The sequence below is a fragment of the Gymnoscopelus braueri genome (genome assembly GCF_963280865.1).
Source record: "Gymnoscopelus braueri genome assembly, chromosome: 19".
NCBI lineage: Eukaryota > Metazoa > Chordata > Actinopteri > Myctophiformes > Myctophidae > Gymnoscopelus > Gymnoscopelus braueri.
The window spans coordinates 28,591,080-28,606,147 of record NC_137621.1 but is presented as its reverse complement, the minus strand read 5'-3'; the positions used below and the strand labels follow the sequence as shown (position 1 = coordinate 28,606,147).

The 15,068-nt window shown below is 42.9% G+C and overlaps 1 protein-coding gene across 1 annotated transcript in view; it reads right to left on the bottom strand.

Annotated features, from left to right (window-relative positions):
* Positions 1-14,266, bottom strand: part of LOC308074746 (uncharacterized protein) — a gene marked incomplete at its 3' end in the record, with an annotated part of 14,808 nt that extends 542 nt beyond the window's left edge. Inside the window, exons 1-11 of the mRNA XM_080414248.1 lie at positions 14,200-14,266; positions 13,635-13,776; positions 12,948-13,076; positions 12,375-12,508; positions 10,750-10,842; positions 10,342-10,431; positions 10,032-10,055; positions 9,674-9,752; positions 8,864-8,969; positions 8,507-8,775; positions 1-102 (exon numbers count right to left, since the gene is read on the bottom strand). The exon at positions 1-102 is cut by the window's left edge and continues 542 nt beyond it. Coding sequence (XP_080270374.1) covers positions 1-102; positions 8,507-8,775; positions 8,864-8,969; positions 9,674-9,752; positions 10,032-10,055; positions 10,342-10,431; positions 10,750-10,842; positions 12,375-12,508; positions 12,948-13,076; positions 13,635-13,776; positions 14,200-14,256 — 1,225 coding nt within the window. The 5' untranslated portion in view covers positions 14,257-14,266. The remainder of the gene's footprint in view (positions 103-8,506; positions 8,776-8,863; positions 8,970-9,673; positions 9,753-10,031; positions 10,056-10,341; positions 10,432-10,749; positions 10,843-12,374; positions 12,509-12,947; positions 13,077-13,634; positions 13,777-14,199) is intronic.
* Between the last annotated feature and the right edge of the window lie 802 nt (positions 14,267-15,068).

The following is a 15,068-nucleotide window of genomic DNA, read 5'->3' as shown; positions in this document are numbered from 1 at the left end:
GCAGCATGTTCTGCCTCATGTGGGAGTCCTCCAGGGCGATGAACAGCTTGTCCCAGCGCGTCAAGTTATCACTCTGGCATTCTGGGTGGGCTTGGGACTCCCCTTGAGGACAGGAATCACAGGGAAATGTCAGTAAAAGAGGAAAAGAGGAAAAAGAGGAAAAGGAGGAAAAGGTCATCACATCGTACAGATATGAGGAAATCTGATTGACATTAGCCATATTATGTTGGTTTTAAATCAATTATATACTGTATATATTACAATATTGTATTTAACCAGACAAGTATTTGAGTATTTGATATGATGTATTTGATATGATGTGTTACATATAGGTTTACACCATTAGCCAGGCAAGCAAGGCAGAACATGCAGTAAGATTGCAATAAGCTGAACAAAATCTACTTTCCTCAGCTTATTACTGCACCAGGCACCTAATATGATGCGTTATACACGTCTACAGAATACAGGAGACGAGGCAGCCAAACAACCATAGTTATTTTATAGCGAGTCAATTACTGTACATACAATTAAAAATAAAATGTTAGGTCTGATTAAGGGCCTGCATCTGCTGTTAATTCTAACTATGCTGGTATGTTGGACTTGGAAATAGAGTTGAGTAGGAGTTGAGAGAAAAGGAAAAACTCACCGTCCTGTGGTTCTTTGGTTATCTCATTGTCATAGTCATCCAAATAGTTCACTTCATACTCAATACCATTTGCACACACTGTTGTGCTCACGTAGCAGAACACACTCAGCACACGCCAGACCCTGAACACACACATATTTGATCACTAGATAATGTGCGCGAGTTGGTTGCACGTGTGTTGTTCCTGTAAATGATCTGTGTAAGAATAGAATTGAAAAGGTTATTCCGTCTCTTTCAGATCTCTTTCTAATCAAAATTTCTTGTTCTGTGCGCCTTCTCTACACAGACTCTTCTCCGTGTCTCTTAGTCCTTCTGTCCTTTAGTCACCCCCGGTGCCTATGTAAAGTTCACAACACTGAGCCAACTGTTGCTGGTGCTGACTTATAAACCCAGCACCGCAGACCAAGGGAGGGCAGGGGGAAGGAGGGACAAATGAGGGAGGGAGGGAGGGAGGGAGGGAGGGAATGAGTTGGGGGTACTGAGGAATTTGGGTGAGTAATGCTCCAGTGGAGGTGTAGCTTGTCAAATCCAGCCTGACTGTGCCTACTCTGAACTGGGGTTGGGGTGGGTCTCGAGGGTGTCCCTCGAGATAGGTACAGGAATATGGGGCAAATTAGGGTGAACAGGATTTGGGGTTGGGGTTTGGTTAATGGCATGGTAGGAGAATTGACAGAGAGAGACGGAGAGAGAGAGAGAGAGAGAGAGAGAGAGAGAGAGAGAGAGAGAGAGAGCAAGAGAATGAAGGATGAGCCTGCCTTAACAGAAAACACCTACAAGGCGGCATGGGCTTATAGGATGGTGTCAAACTGTGATCTTCCACCAGAGAAATATAGGACAGGACGTGTCAATCTACATGTCACGTGTCAATCTACATGTCTCATTTATTTCTGTCCATCTACCTGCTCCTCCCTTCTGCTGTACAGTGCTTCTTCAACTGTGAATCATTTTCCTGCTTTGTCAGGATGTGTCAGCAGCAATGCTGTGTATCAAGAAGTTGTAACATTTCAGCATCTGGAACGTTTTTTTTCAGTGATTCAGTTATTTTTTTTAAACCTCTTGGGTCTACGTTTTGTTACTAAGCAACACTGCAAAATTGCTCACTGGCAGAAATTGCACTTCGTTGCCTGGCAACATTGCAATATATTGTACATTCTCGAAGAAGGGATTCTGAACAATTGAGCGCTTGTGACCCATATAAATGGCATAAATGTTATAAATAGAAAGCACCGGTCTCCAGGTGTGGGGTCAACAAGCAGACGCAGTACGTGTCAAGGTCCCAGGAAAGAGCTGTGACCCCTCCAAACAGACCTATATCGACTGATAGCCCTGTAGATATGTCACTGTGTCTGTCTGTCATTATGTCTCTAAAGTCTGTTTGTCAGTCCAAAGGGATAGGGTGTGAAGCTCGGTGGTGGCAGCTTTACAGCAGGAAAAGCAGTGGTGGACAGTAACAAAGTACATTTACTTTTGCATTGTACATTGTACTTTTTTTTTTTTTTACATTTAAGTAAATGTTTTGAATATCTGTACTTTGAGTAATATTTGTAAGTATCTATACTTTGACTCAAGTACTGGAGTTGAGCACTTTGTCCACCACTGCAGACAGACGAACAGAGACAGACAGGGAGACAAGACTGGCAGATTGGTCAGACAGAAAGGGTAAAACACACAGTGGTGGTGTAGGGAAAGGGCAATTCATGGATGCCTCTTTTCCACTTGGCAGGAGACAAACCCCTTTTCATTGCCAAAGTCAATAATGTATGTGTGGCCCAATTCCATCAAACTGAGAAACAGGCATCTAATGCTTATACGGCTTCTCTATCTAAACAACAATAGCAATTCATATGTATCTTACAAGGAAGACTGCAGTGCCGATGTGATATTGTGTGTACGTGTGTGTGTGTGAATGCGTGTGCGTGACAAAGACTGGTGGGAGTCTCACAACTTTTCATCCGTGCTCGACCTAGATTTTGTTTTCTCTCTCTTCTCCGTATAGGTCATCTGTCTAATGTAGGTCATCATATGTCTCCATAATAGCCAACCACATTATCAGCCAGACTGTCTTTTACCACCCCCACCTGCACACCACACCTACTGTACGTCTGCTGTATGACAGAGAGAAAGCAATTAACCCATTGAGACCTGAGGTTCCGATTCTGCAAAATGTCTTCTAAAATCCTAACGGTTTTCTGAAAAAACCTATGTTTTCAAACTTTTTCATGTCAAGGACCAGGGACCCCCAGAAGCAAAGATTAAGGTTGAAAATGTTCGCTTTAAAAGAATATAAATATATTAATTTGCACACATTTTCTCGTTTTTTCAAAAATAGCATATATACAAGCTCGTGGCGCGGCACTCGTGCCGCGCTACGAGCTTGTATATCTGCCATTTTTGAATAGCCAAAGTGTAAAATAATACTTTTTAGCTCAAATAAAAAAATGACACAGATGCGTCTCAGGTCTTAATGGGTTTTAAGAGAGAGAGAGAGAGAGAGAGGAATGGACAACTGATTTAGAGGAAAACCGAAGCATTCTTCACTCCTTCCTCATCATGCCTTCAATTGTACTTTATGCTTATGGAAATGTCAGTTGGTCCATCCATCTGTACGTCCACCACTCCAAACACCATATCTCTACAACAGTCTAGAAGGCCATGGATTTTGCTGTACACCTCCATGCTCCCTGGAAGACGGCCTCTACCGATTTTGGTGACCCCATGGCCTTCCCTCTAGAGTGCTGCCCTTAGGTAGAATGGTCTACTAGCAAAATATAAGCAAAATCTAATGGGCAGATCATCATGACATTTTAAACGTCATGCACCCTGATGGATAAACCATAAGCATTTGAGTGACCCCATGACCTTTCCTCTAGTGACAGGCTCCAACCAAAAAGTCTCGTAGGGTGAAAAGAGCAACATGGCCTCTTGGGGCTGTTAGCAGGGCTTTGACTCATGTTCCCGTTTGGTTGCTATGCCGTAAGAATAAATAGACAGGTAAAAGAAAACAGAGATAGATAATAAAACAGAGGGTAAGAGATTGAGAAAGCCACAGAAATCCAAAAATGTTCAACAAGAAATGGGCAGACAGAATGGGTGTTGCCCCATGCTAAAATTAGAATATAAAACATCACGTTTTAAACGGGACTTTACTGGTGAATAAACTGCGTGCTAACAAAAACAACACAGGGTACGGTCGACACCAAGCCACTTAATGAAAGTTGTGTGGGTTTACTGGGGTGTTCCCTATTTTGTCTGTGTAAGAGAAGGAAACCCGGGCAATATGACTGACTCAAGCACGCCTTAAAGAATTATAACTCTTGTAAAGTTGATTATCATGTGCATGCTGCTTACAATAATATCTAATAATAATAACATGTTCGTTGGTAGAATACAGTTACATATGAAGCACATTCCGGTATAGACTATCACAAAACGTTTTTGTTAAAAACAGATTTGTACTCACCAGGTAAAGGAAAATAACTAAATAAATATAATAATCTGTTCAGCGAGGGGTCCGTCTGCGCCCTACAGAACCTCTGTAGAGGTCGCGCCTCTGCTGGCTCACCGAACTGTTGAATGTTGATGTTTCTGAACCAAACATAATTATGTAGAAACTAACTCTAGGTGTAGACTCATTTACCTTCCCTTTCAAAAACTAACTCATACTGTAACTGATAACCACCTTAACGGTATGCAACTCGAATGGTGCTGAGTCAACAGGACCCCTGGAGAGCCTCGCAGTGCCTCAGGATTATAATATATTGGGGGTCCCCCCACCAGCACATTCTACTGGATAACAAATTCCAACAGGAAGTTCATGATAAAATTGACTGCTTCTCTAACTTAGTCATACTTGTCTCTCTCCGTTTAAAAAAATATGAATCTTTTTTGTCATCAGTCTCCTCCCATAGAGTGAAAGGGTTGGGGTTATTAGGTACAAAATATTAGATACTTTCATAAGCTTAGGCAGTCCAATACTTCATGGTTTGTAAAGCCAAATTCATACTTAGTCGCTCGGTGGTGCCGCGCACCGACGTCTGCTATTTTTGTAGGTCAGCTTATTTTGTCAAAATATAAGTTCCATGTGCACTGCAGTACAATACTGTATGTAAAACATACCATCATGCTGGGGCCCTTTAGTTTGTATTTACTTAATAGACTGACTGTGAGCAGTGGTAATTTTTCAAACAGCGGAAAATCCCCTGGGCCCTTCTGACCATCATGAATGAGCCTTTACTGCTCTGGGCCCCATGTAGTTCATTATCATAAATCAAAATTATTATAGTTTGCCTCTCCTGTACTCTCCCTGTTCAAAATGATCCTCTGTATGTGAGGTCTTTTTGGTTCAGCTTCTGAAAAACAAGGTTATGCTCTGGAACAGCGGGTGTCAGCTGGCCCATTTTTCTAGAGGGACCCCTCTAGGGGCCAGGCCCAACAGGCCCGTTCAGAGATCCAGCTCTGCATTCAACGTATCCTCGGTTGGCAGAAATGTAAAAGGGGTGCGACGTCACGTGAGTTGAGCACGGTTTGAGGGTGCTACAGGCTACATTGCATTTTCCTCTTGATTCCATGTCTGTAATGGATGATTCGCTCAACTTGGGTAGACCTGCAACTTCACTTAACCCTCCCTTTGACTTCCTACACCACTTCCAACATGGACAATAAAATAAAAGCTTAGTTATCATGTCAGGGACAACTGTGCTGATGGACATAGCACACAACGACATTCCACACATACAGGAAACTGTAAAATAAATGGAAAATGTAGCAGGGACACTTTACATTGGGGGAATATCAGAGGAAAAAACAGTCTGAGGCAGGATATATATTAAGGAGATATTCATCCTGTTTGTCTGAGTTATAGATGAAGAGACCTTTGAGCTGTAGGCAGAAAAATATTTATGCAGTAACAGATCTTCCTGTGGGCACAGTCGATGGAGCTTATAGGTGATTAAGTACCCTGGTACCTATAGCTTGAGCTTAGCAAATGTTGTTGAATTTATATCATTAAAAAAGAGGAAGAAGTTAAAGTAACAAACACAGAATAAACTACATACATGTGCGTATGCATGAAGATAGAATATCCCTCTCTCTCTCTCATTTTTCTGGGGACCCACAGTAACAGTCTGAAGCACCTACTGTACATCATTATGCTGATGATACTGTTAATGATGACAGTAATAAATAGTGTAATTATAAAACAATCAACAGCCAAATCCAAACCACACGGCTGTGGTTTGTTGTACTTTAGAGAGATGAGAGACACTATCCATGCCATGGTCCAGAAGAACCAGTCAACTACGCAGGCCAGCTAAGGCGTTTATGTGTCACATGCTTCTTATACTTGATGGCGTCCCAATGTCATGTACTGAAAATGGCAGATCTACAAGCTCACAACGCAGGTGCAACAGAGCATAAATCACCCTTGAGTTTTGCGTGACTCTCAAAATGTTGACAATGAAATTGAACTCGGATACCTTGAACACAGGGAAAAAAGAGACGTTCTAAATGTTTTGTTTCGGAAATGATGTCACTTGACATTTATTTCCACATATTCACGTGACGTTCATATGAATCACACTTTTACAGTACAACCCCGGCCTCGTACTGGCATCAGCTCAACACACAACATATGACTGATTTATATTCACAACCTCAGAACTAGCAGCAACCTAAACATACATACGTAGCTATCAAAACACATGGCGTCTTTAGTTACACACTGGGACAAAAGAATGTAGGTGGTGATTACGTCACTAACTCCGTCCAGTGGTGGGTTTGCATGCCTCTGTCTGTGTGTGTACTGTGTACTTGTATTACTATGTGTGTGACAAATGTCACACACACACAAACACAAGTAATATAAATGTGTGTTTCCATCCAGGCTCCCTGGAGCAGAGCAGGGTTGCCCTCATGCAGAGAATTAAAAACATATGGGCATGGAAACATCGACAAATTTCATCTGCTGGCGTTTTTGGCGGGGCAAAGGGTAAATGTCAATGGATATATGATTTGAATGAATTGTGGGCAGCTGGGCACAGTAAAAGTGTTAATGTATTATGTACCACTGAGATTGTACAAATGTAACAACATGGACCTGTATGTGTTTTTTTTACTGAGTATGTGTGTGTGTACGTGTTTTTTTTACTGAGTATGTGTGCGTGTGCATGTGCGTGCGTGCGTGTGTGTATGTATGTATGTATATGGGTAGGTGAGGTTGTACCTGTGTAAGTGAACAACACTTGCCTGCATGTTCACTTCAGTAATTACTGCCTTTCAAAGTGCTTGTAATGTGACAGCTCATTTCTGCCATTGACTATCATATAAAGACCTTGTTTAACTTGGTCCCCCTAACGCCTTCCTATCCCCCCCCCTCCCCCCCCACACACACACACACACACACACAATGACGACATGTTATTATGGAAAATGACCTCAGCTTGTAGAGACAGGAATGACAGGGTCTCCCTCTCACTCACACACACTCCTGTACTGTAAGTGTGACATGCTCATGGAAGCTGTTCAATTACACACACACACACACACACACACACACACACACACACACACACACACACACACACACACACACACACACACACACACACACACACACACACACACACACACACACACACACACACACACACACACACACACACACACACACACACACACACGTTGATTGGTTCTCACATTAAACACCATAATATGTTCATAAACATTTGGTTTTACTGTCACACTGATTCACATCTCTTATTATAACTACTGCCACTAGAGGGTGCAAACATTCACCATTTTCTGACAGCATGAGGATTATGAATAATACTGGCTATTGGCTATTAGCACTATATCATGTTTAGAAAACTACTACTATGACTTCACAACATTTTCCACATTAGTTAAATAACATTATTTCACCTACTAAATGTACTAATTACAGTAGTTATTGCTTTCTAAAATGTAACACTTGGCAGGCCCATGTGAGGGCAACAATAAATATTGCAGGTCAATCCAAATGGATTGCAAATAGTTTATTTTAAATCAAAATGAGCTGACATGGTTTGGTCTGGTCCATTTTCTACTGACACTCAGACTGACTGCCTGATAAAGAAGGCTTGGTGTTCTCTAGGTTGGTAGCCTGTGGTTCACCATCCCTTTCATCACTTAGAAAGGGCTCACTAACTGTGTCATTGGGTGGTACTGGCTCACGAGCCATTTCACTGGTTGTTGGAGGTTCATTTGCCGTTCCATGAACCGTTGAGACTGAGCTCACAGTTCGATCAACGATTGATTGCAAGCTCACTGGTTCTTCGGGTGTCAAAGGCTTGCCTGCAATGTCATTATTTGCTTGGGGCTCACTGGCAGTTTCATTTGTCAAAGGAGGTGTAGCCAATTCATTTGCTGTTGGGGGCTCATTAAAAGTTCCATAGGGCACCAAGAGGGGTGTATCTGTTCCACTGGTTGCCAGAGACTCGCTAGCTGTTTGACTGGATGGCAAGGGTTTCCCATCTATTTCATTTACTGTTACGGACTGGTCATCTGTGTTAGAGGTTGTCTGGAGATCACTATCCATCTCACTGGTAGCTTGCAGATCAGTAGCCATTCCACTGGTGATTGTTAGTGGACAAACCAGTTCACTGGAGGTCAGCTCGACAGTCATATCACTTTGTGCCACAGGCTGGCTATAGGTTTCTTTGGTTGTTGGAGGCTCATTTGCACTTTCCTTGCTAATCATGTGCGGACTGGCTGTTTTGTTGAATGTTGGGCATCGGTCCATTATTGTTTCTGTTGAATGTTTGGTGGCAGTAGATTGGCTGACTTCTCCACTGGTTAGCGAGGAGCACTTAGTTAGTCTGTTACTTGAGTAATTGTTGTTGTTGCTGTTGTTGTCGTTTGCCCGGTCAAGTTGTTGTGTGGTAAGAGATGACTCCGTGCTGCATGTCTTTTCATTTCCAGGCATATTATCAGCTGGCTCATTAAAGCCTGGAGGTTGGTGGATTATTACAGGTACGGGAGTCGTCAGGTTCCGCTCTGAGGGCTCATTGGCTACATCGTTGCTGGTTGATGGCTGATTTATTCCATTGCTGGTTGCTGTCTGCCAGTTATTGGAGCAGAAGACAGCAGGAATACTGCAAGGCAAGACAGAAGGGTTATCGTTACATAACGATAACATTTTGTTTGGGGAATTATCTGCAGTGGTGTCACAGACATACCGACCTGGACAGCTGTCTCTGGAGCACCTCTGCATGTTGGTAACACTGAGCATAGTAACAGGATTGAGCCTCCACAAAGTCAATCAGGCTCCGCATATGGTTGGTCTGTCACACACACACACACACACACACACACACACACACACACACACACACACACACACACACACACACACACACACACACACACACACACACACACACACACACACACACACACACACACACACACACACACACACACACAGGGAGCAAGCTGTGTTAACAAATCTGTGAGATACAGACCTACAATATTCTGTAAAAGCAGGAACAGCTGTGGTCACAGGGTATCAAACCTGTGAGCCTCTGGTTGCAGGGCAGTCTTTCTGGCCACTAGGCTACTTGTCCAACCTGGGCAACAGAATGAGCTGGTGGCTGGTCAGACTGTCCTCTGGCCAAAAGGTCATAGGTTTGATTCCCCATAACAGGCTATGTGTCCAACAATGTCCATGGTCAAATCATAAAAGGCATCAGCTAAACATGTGACATTTAACCACTTAAAAGGACTATTTCACTTTAAAACAGTTCTGGGGACGTGTACTCTAGCCTTTGTGTCCACCCCAGACAGAAGTAGCTTGATTGATTTCACCGTCAGTGTGTTCAGTTTAGTAAATTGTGCCTGTAAAACAGAAACTGAATCGCCTAACGGAACCCAACCCTACAATGACGCCCACATACTAGTAAATTAAGGTTGCTGTTAAATTAACACTCCGGATTTGTTTACAGTATGTGGTCGCATGAGTGTGTGTGTGTTTTATACACACATGAGTGTTACTTATTCCTTCCAAAAGCCTTCTGGTGATCTCTGACTCTCTGTCAAACAGACTCTGACAGATCCTCAGCTCCATCTCTGCCTACACACGCACACGCACGCGCGCGCACACACACACACACACACACACACACACACACACACACACACACACACACACACACACACACACACACACACACACACACACACACACACACACACACACACACACACACACACACACACACACACACACACAGTCATCTGTGCTAACAAAGAAGGAGCTATTCTCTTTAATCCCGTGTTCATACACTTTCTTCTCCCAGTGTGAACGAATGTCCACAAATACTGGGCATATGCTATGTAAAGATGAACTCACCTGAGAGATCTCCTGAGCCCACACCTGGTGGTATAAAATGGACACACAATTACACAAAATTCATTACCCAATAAGCCAGATTCAAAATATAGTTAGCGTGGGAGTGTTTGTGTACCATGTGAGAGACAATATTTGGGTATTTGTTGGTCTGTTTCTGTGTGAATTACGGTAATTTGTGTTGTGCATATTAGTGTTGTCACTGTTTTGAAGTTTAACTGTGTCGTAAATGTATGTGTGTGTGTGTGTGTGTGTGTGTGTGTGTGTGTGTGTGTGTATGTGTGTGTGCGTGTGTGAGAGAGAGAGGACAAACCTTGAGCCACTTGACCCGAAGGAAGCTGAACATGTAGGAGACTTGACCCATGTAGTCATCTGCTAATGGGTTGCGAGTGGAGTTCAGATTCTGACATTCAGAGAGAGAGAGACAGAGAGTGGGAGAGAGAAAGAGAGAGAGAGAGAAAGAGAAAGAGAAAGAGAGAGAGAGAGAGAGAGAGAGAGAGAGAGAGAGAGAGAAACAAAACAAAAAAACATTGAAAGAACAAAAGTAAAAAGATGATGAAACAAATGCAACTGGACAACTGAACAGTGACCTTTATGTTACTGTGTTATTATCTAAGAGTAATAAAGAACTAATCAAAGATCAAATAATGAAATATTAGGGGGATGAGGGTCTATTGATACATGACAGCATCATGGACAACACATTGTCATCTTAACTCACTGTGGCCTCTGCCTCTGCCTCGTGGGCTTTCCTGAGCCTGGTCTTGGCTATGTCCAAATCCAAACGCTTATTCACTAGCAGCCTGCGCTCATCCTATGCACGCACACACACACACACACACACGCACACAAACACACAATTAAGGCCTGTACGCACTACACGATTTTAAGCCTGATTTTAGCAGGACTTTATGCGCAAAATCGGTTGATGGAAACCCAATTGGGTAGCTATGGAGCGCATTTTTTTTAAAAAAATGATTCTATGATATGCATATTATGCACTATATGATGCACAATATTTCTGACCGCTTCCCCGATCTTGCACAACGTCACAGAGATGATTGATCTTGTAGTGTGGCCAGTCTCTCGACAAAGAAACGGCAAGGATTTATTCCACTGAAATCCAATAGTCTGACATGGTACGTCGTGAACGAGAACAAAAAGTTGTTTAGTGCGTACCGCCGGCCTTTAATAACCAAACTAAGTACAAATGTCATCAATCTGAACACTCAGGGTTTTACTGTGCGTGAACAGTATAAGCAAAGTAACATTAACCATTACCCAAATGACAGAAGGACAGAAAGTGTGAGAGAGCAACATATGCAGAGTGAGAGGCAGTGAGAGAGAGCGTTGCAAAAGGGAGACGTTAGCCTCCTCTCTGCAGCTTGAGAGATTGTGGTAGAACCGTACAAGATCCAGGGAAAGTATTTATCTAAATCTGGGGTCCTCTCTTGGAGTACATTGACAGATAAGATGTACTGTAGCCTTCTTCTCTGGTCAAATATCACTTCATCTTGTACTGAGGCCCTTTGACTATATTGAACAGACATATTGTAGGCATTTTGTTTTCCAGTGCCGTGTTTTTGTTCATTTCTATTACACTCTGCTGTTTGTTTGAGTCAATGGGGCACTGAGTCTGGTTGAAACCTTGCCCAAATTTGAATTCATTCAAAAAATTCATTCATAGATATGTCATACAGTGGTTCTCAAAGCGGGACACCCAGGGGTCCTTGAGGGGGTTTCAGGGGGTCCCCACCCAGCCAAATGATTGATAGCTAGGAAATTTGGTTAAATTCTTTCACTCAGGGTTAAATTAACACTAACCCGGGGTCTATGGCCTAATGCAATTACAATTTAGGCATTTAGCAGACTCTCTTTATCCAGAGCAACTTGCAGTAAGCAAGGTAGACACAATGCACTAATGCATAGCAAAGTGGGGGTCCTTGAAATTAAAAAGGTTGAGAATCACTGTCATAGACGACTGAAATAGATGACTGATGTCACAGGCCATATGAAGTCGGAGATCCATATTGGAGCGATGCCTTTCCCAAAGTGGATCATGAAATCCCCATTATTACCCATGTGTTTTACTAATTCAGTCATTTTTCTTTTAGTTGAAAGTGTAAAAAAACACACAAAATGATAATAATGAAAAGAGAAGGCTTGATTTGATTGGCTGGGCCCCCAACAATCAAAGGGTTAGGGTTAGGGGAGGCTTGACTGGAAATTTGATTGGCCTGGTGTGCAATCAAATGCAATTAAATTAGGCTTTTTAACATAAACCCCCCAGGGCAAACTTTTCCCTTGTGTGAAAGAAAGAGAAAGAGAGAGAGGTTCATTTATTACCTGGATGACTCTATATTCGCCCTCAGTGAAGCTGCGCAGAGGTGTCAGGAAGTGGATAAAGGTGCTTTGGGCAAACTTCCGCTCTGCTCCTCCCATCTGCTTCTGAGCTTCTCCACATCTGATCAGTGCCGTCCCTAAACACAAATGTAAAGGCTTAAAATAAATAAATAAAGATTGAGGGGAAATCTTGGAACAGTTGGAGCCCAGCCCAGGACTCAAACGGCGAACAATGGTCAAGTAACGATCCAAACAAAGCAGGCCCACACAGCATTTAGGGTATCAAACCAATGTTTAAAATAACTTCTATGGGCTGTGATCCCAATGTAGGAGTGGATCCACACAAAGGATCAAGCATGAGAAATGTAATAATGAAAATCTTTTTTTTAAACTGTATATTTTATACATTCTGTTGTTGGATTTACTTTATTTTATATATATATATATATATATATATTTCTTTTTATAAAAGCACTTTGTAAATGTTTTTTTAATAAGTGCTCTGTATATATACAGTTTATTATTATTCACAGTATTTTTAGGTGACAGTCAGTCTTCCAAATGACTCTTGTGTACCATAAGGTGTGTTGGACCCCAGCTCTATCCCTGCCTGGTTCATATGGTCTCCAAGCGTCTCAATGTCCCGAGGTCGCGGTGGGATGCTCCAGTCCAGATGCTCGTACACTTTGTCCTCCAACCGGGCTCCTGTGGGTCCGTGGTCAAACAGAGGTCATACACGAATCAGGGGACACATGTCCTTTATTCATCTTTGTTTATTTAAGAGCCCCCGAGCAACAAGCCTAGGGTACATAAGAGCAAGGAATGACACAATCAATGAGACAGATTGCCTAGTTAGTTGGGGAGGACACAGGCTAATCAAAGGGCCAAACACCCACACTAGCTGTTCCTAGAATGATACTGTGGTCCTTGTTGTCTGTTGTCTTACAAAAAAAATGTAAATAATGATTCTCATACAGAGAGAATACAAAAGCCAGGCTTGCAGATAAATTAATCATGTCTGATATGGACCTGGATGTCTCCATCTAGGGCAGCCTGTATCAAGCACTCATTTAGCAGACATATCAGACATCTACTGCCTCTGGGGAGCCCACTGGTTCACCTCATTTAAACTCTCATTGGTCCATTATATTGGGTTACTGATGTACAGGACAACATATTCAGTCACCATCTGACGTCATAGCCTAAGATTTGATTATTATAAGAGGGGAAAAGAGCTAGGAAGGATAAATGAGATTCCCTCACCGGGTCTGGGCTCTAGTAAAACCTCAGTCTGGGAGATGATCTGGTCCGTCCAGGTCTTGGTAGATTCAGCCCGGGCCAGCAGCTCTTCCAACCCGCCGTCCAACTCAGTTTTCTCCGCCTGCCCCAACGTCTCACCAGTGTACTAGTTATAGATGGGAGCATAATTATGTAGAATAGACATACTACAGCAGGCAGCCTATATCATTGGTTCTCAAAGTGAACCCCGCGGGTCCTTGGGGGTACCATGGTACTGCAGGGGGTCACCAGCTAAATTAGTTAGGTCACAATCATTTTAACCACTTTAACCATAATTTATACTTTGGCTATTAAAAAATAGCAGATCCTACAAGAGTGCCGCGCTATGAGCTCATCTGCTATATTTTTTTGAAAAGTCCCTGGCACAAAATATTTTTGAGATGGGGGTCCGCAGCCAAATACATATCATTCTGGGGGTCCTTGACATGAAAGATTGAGAACCACTGGCCTATATGTCAATATAAACACGTGGCGATAAGATCGGTATAAAAACAGTGAATGTGCAGAGATTAGAACTAGAATGGTTCACCTGGACAGCGCGGTTGATGAACTGCCCTGCGTCTACCGCCAGACTCGTCAAATCCATGTCTGTCTCCAAGGTCAGACGACGTTAACGGACTGTCACACGAGCAGATGCCCTCCAGCAGCTGACTTCACCGTGACTCCGTTTAAGCACATTACCGCCCGCTCCATCCATGCCCGGCCGTTACACTGTTGTTGTTGTTGTTGTTGCCCTTCAAGAAGCGGACGTCAGCGCCATCCTTCGCATCACAAGACTCAGTCTTCGCCGCAGGGATCTCCGCTGCTTTTTTTTTTTTAATTTTCCGTCCATATTCAGTGTCCTCAATGAGCGACAGCTTGCTGTTTACCTCCGGTAGATTTGCGCTCAGACGCGGCTTACATCCGTGCGTCACGGCGCAGGAGCGCGTGCAATCGAACGGCGTCACTCAAGCCGCCGCATTCGAAAATAAGTAATGTAGACAGGCGTATCACTGTATTAAATATAATAACGGCTGAGAAAAAAAATAAATACAATATCCCCCTTGGAAACCGCCCCAAAAGGCGCACAAAGCACCGCGTTATTACATTCCCATTCTCGTTCCAAAAATAGACCGTTCCCAGTCCCACGATCTCAACCCTCGTTTATTATCCGAATGCCATCATGAACGTCAGCCAAACGTTGAGAAAGAGAAGTACAGTGACGATCAAAAACACGGAAACTCGTTGAGTGTCTGAACTCATGACAAATCTACAACAACAAAGAGATCTCACAAAACAAATAGGCTACATCACCCATAATCTTCCACTCACTTCCTCTCTTCCATGATTATCCTCTCCATTATCCTCTTAACGTTCTTACAAGTCTTTTCTTACAGGAGGTAAAGACCTGGCTCTAAT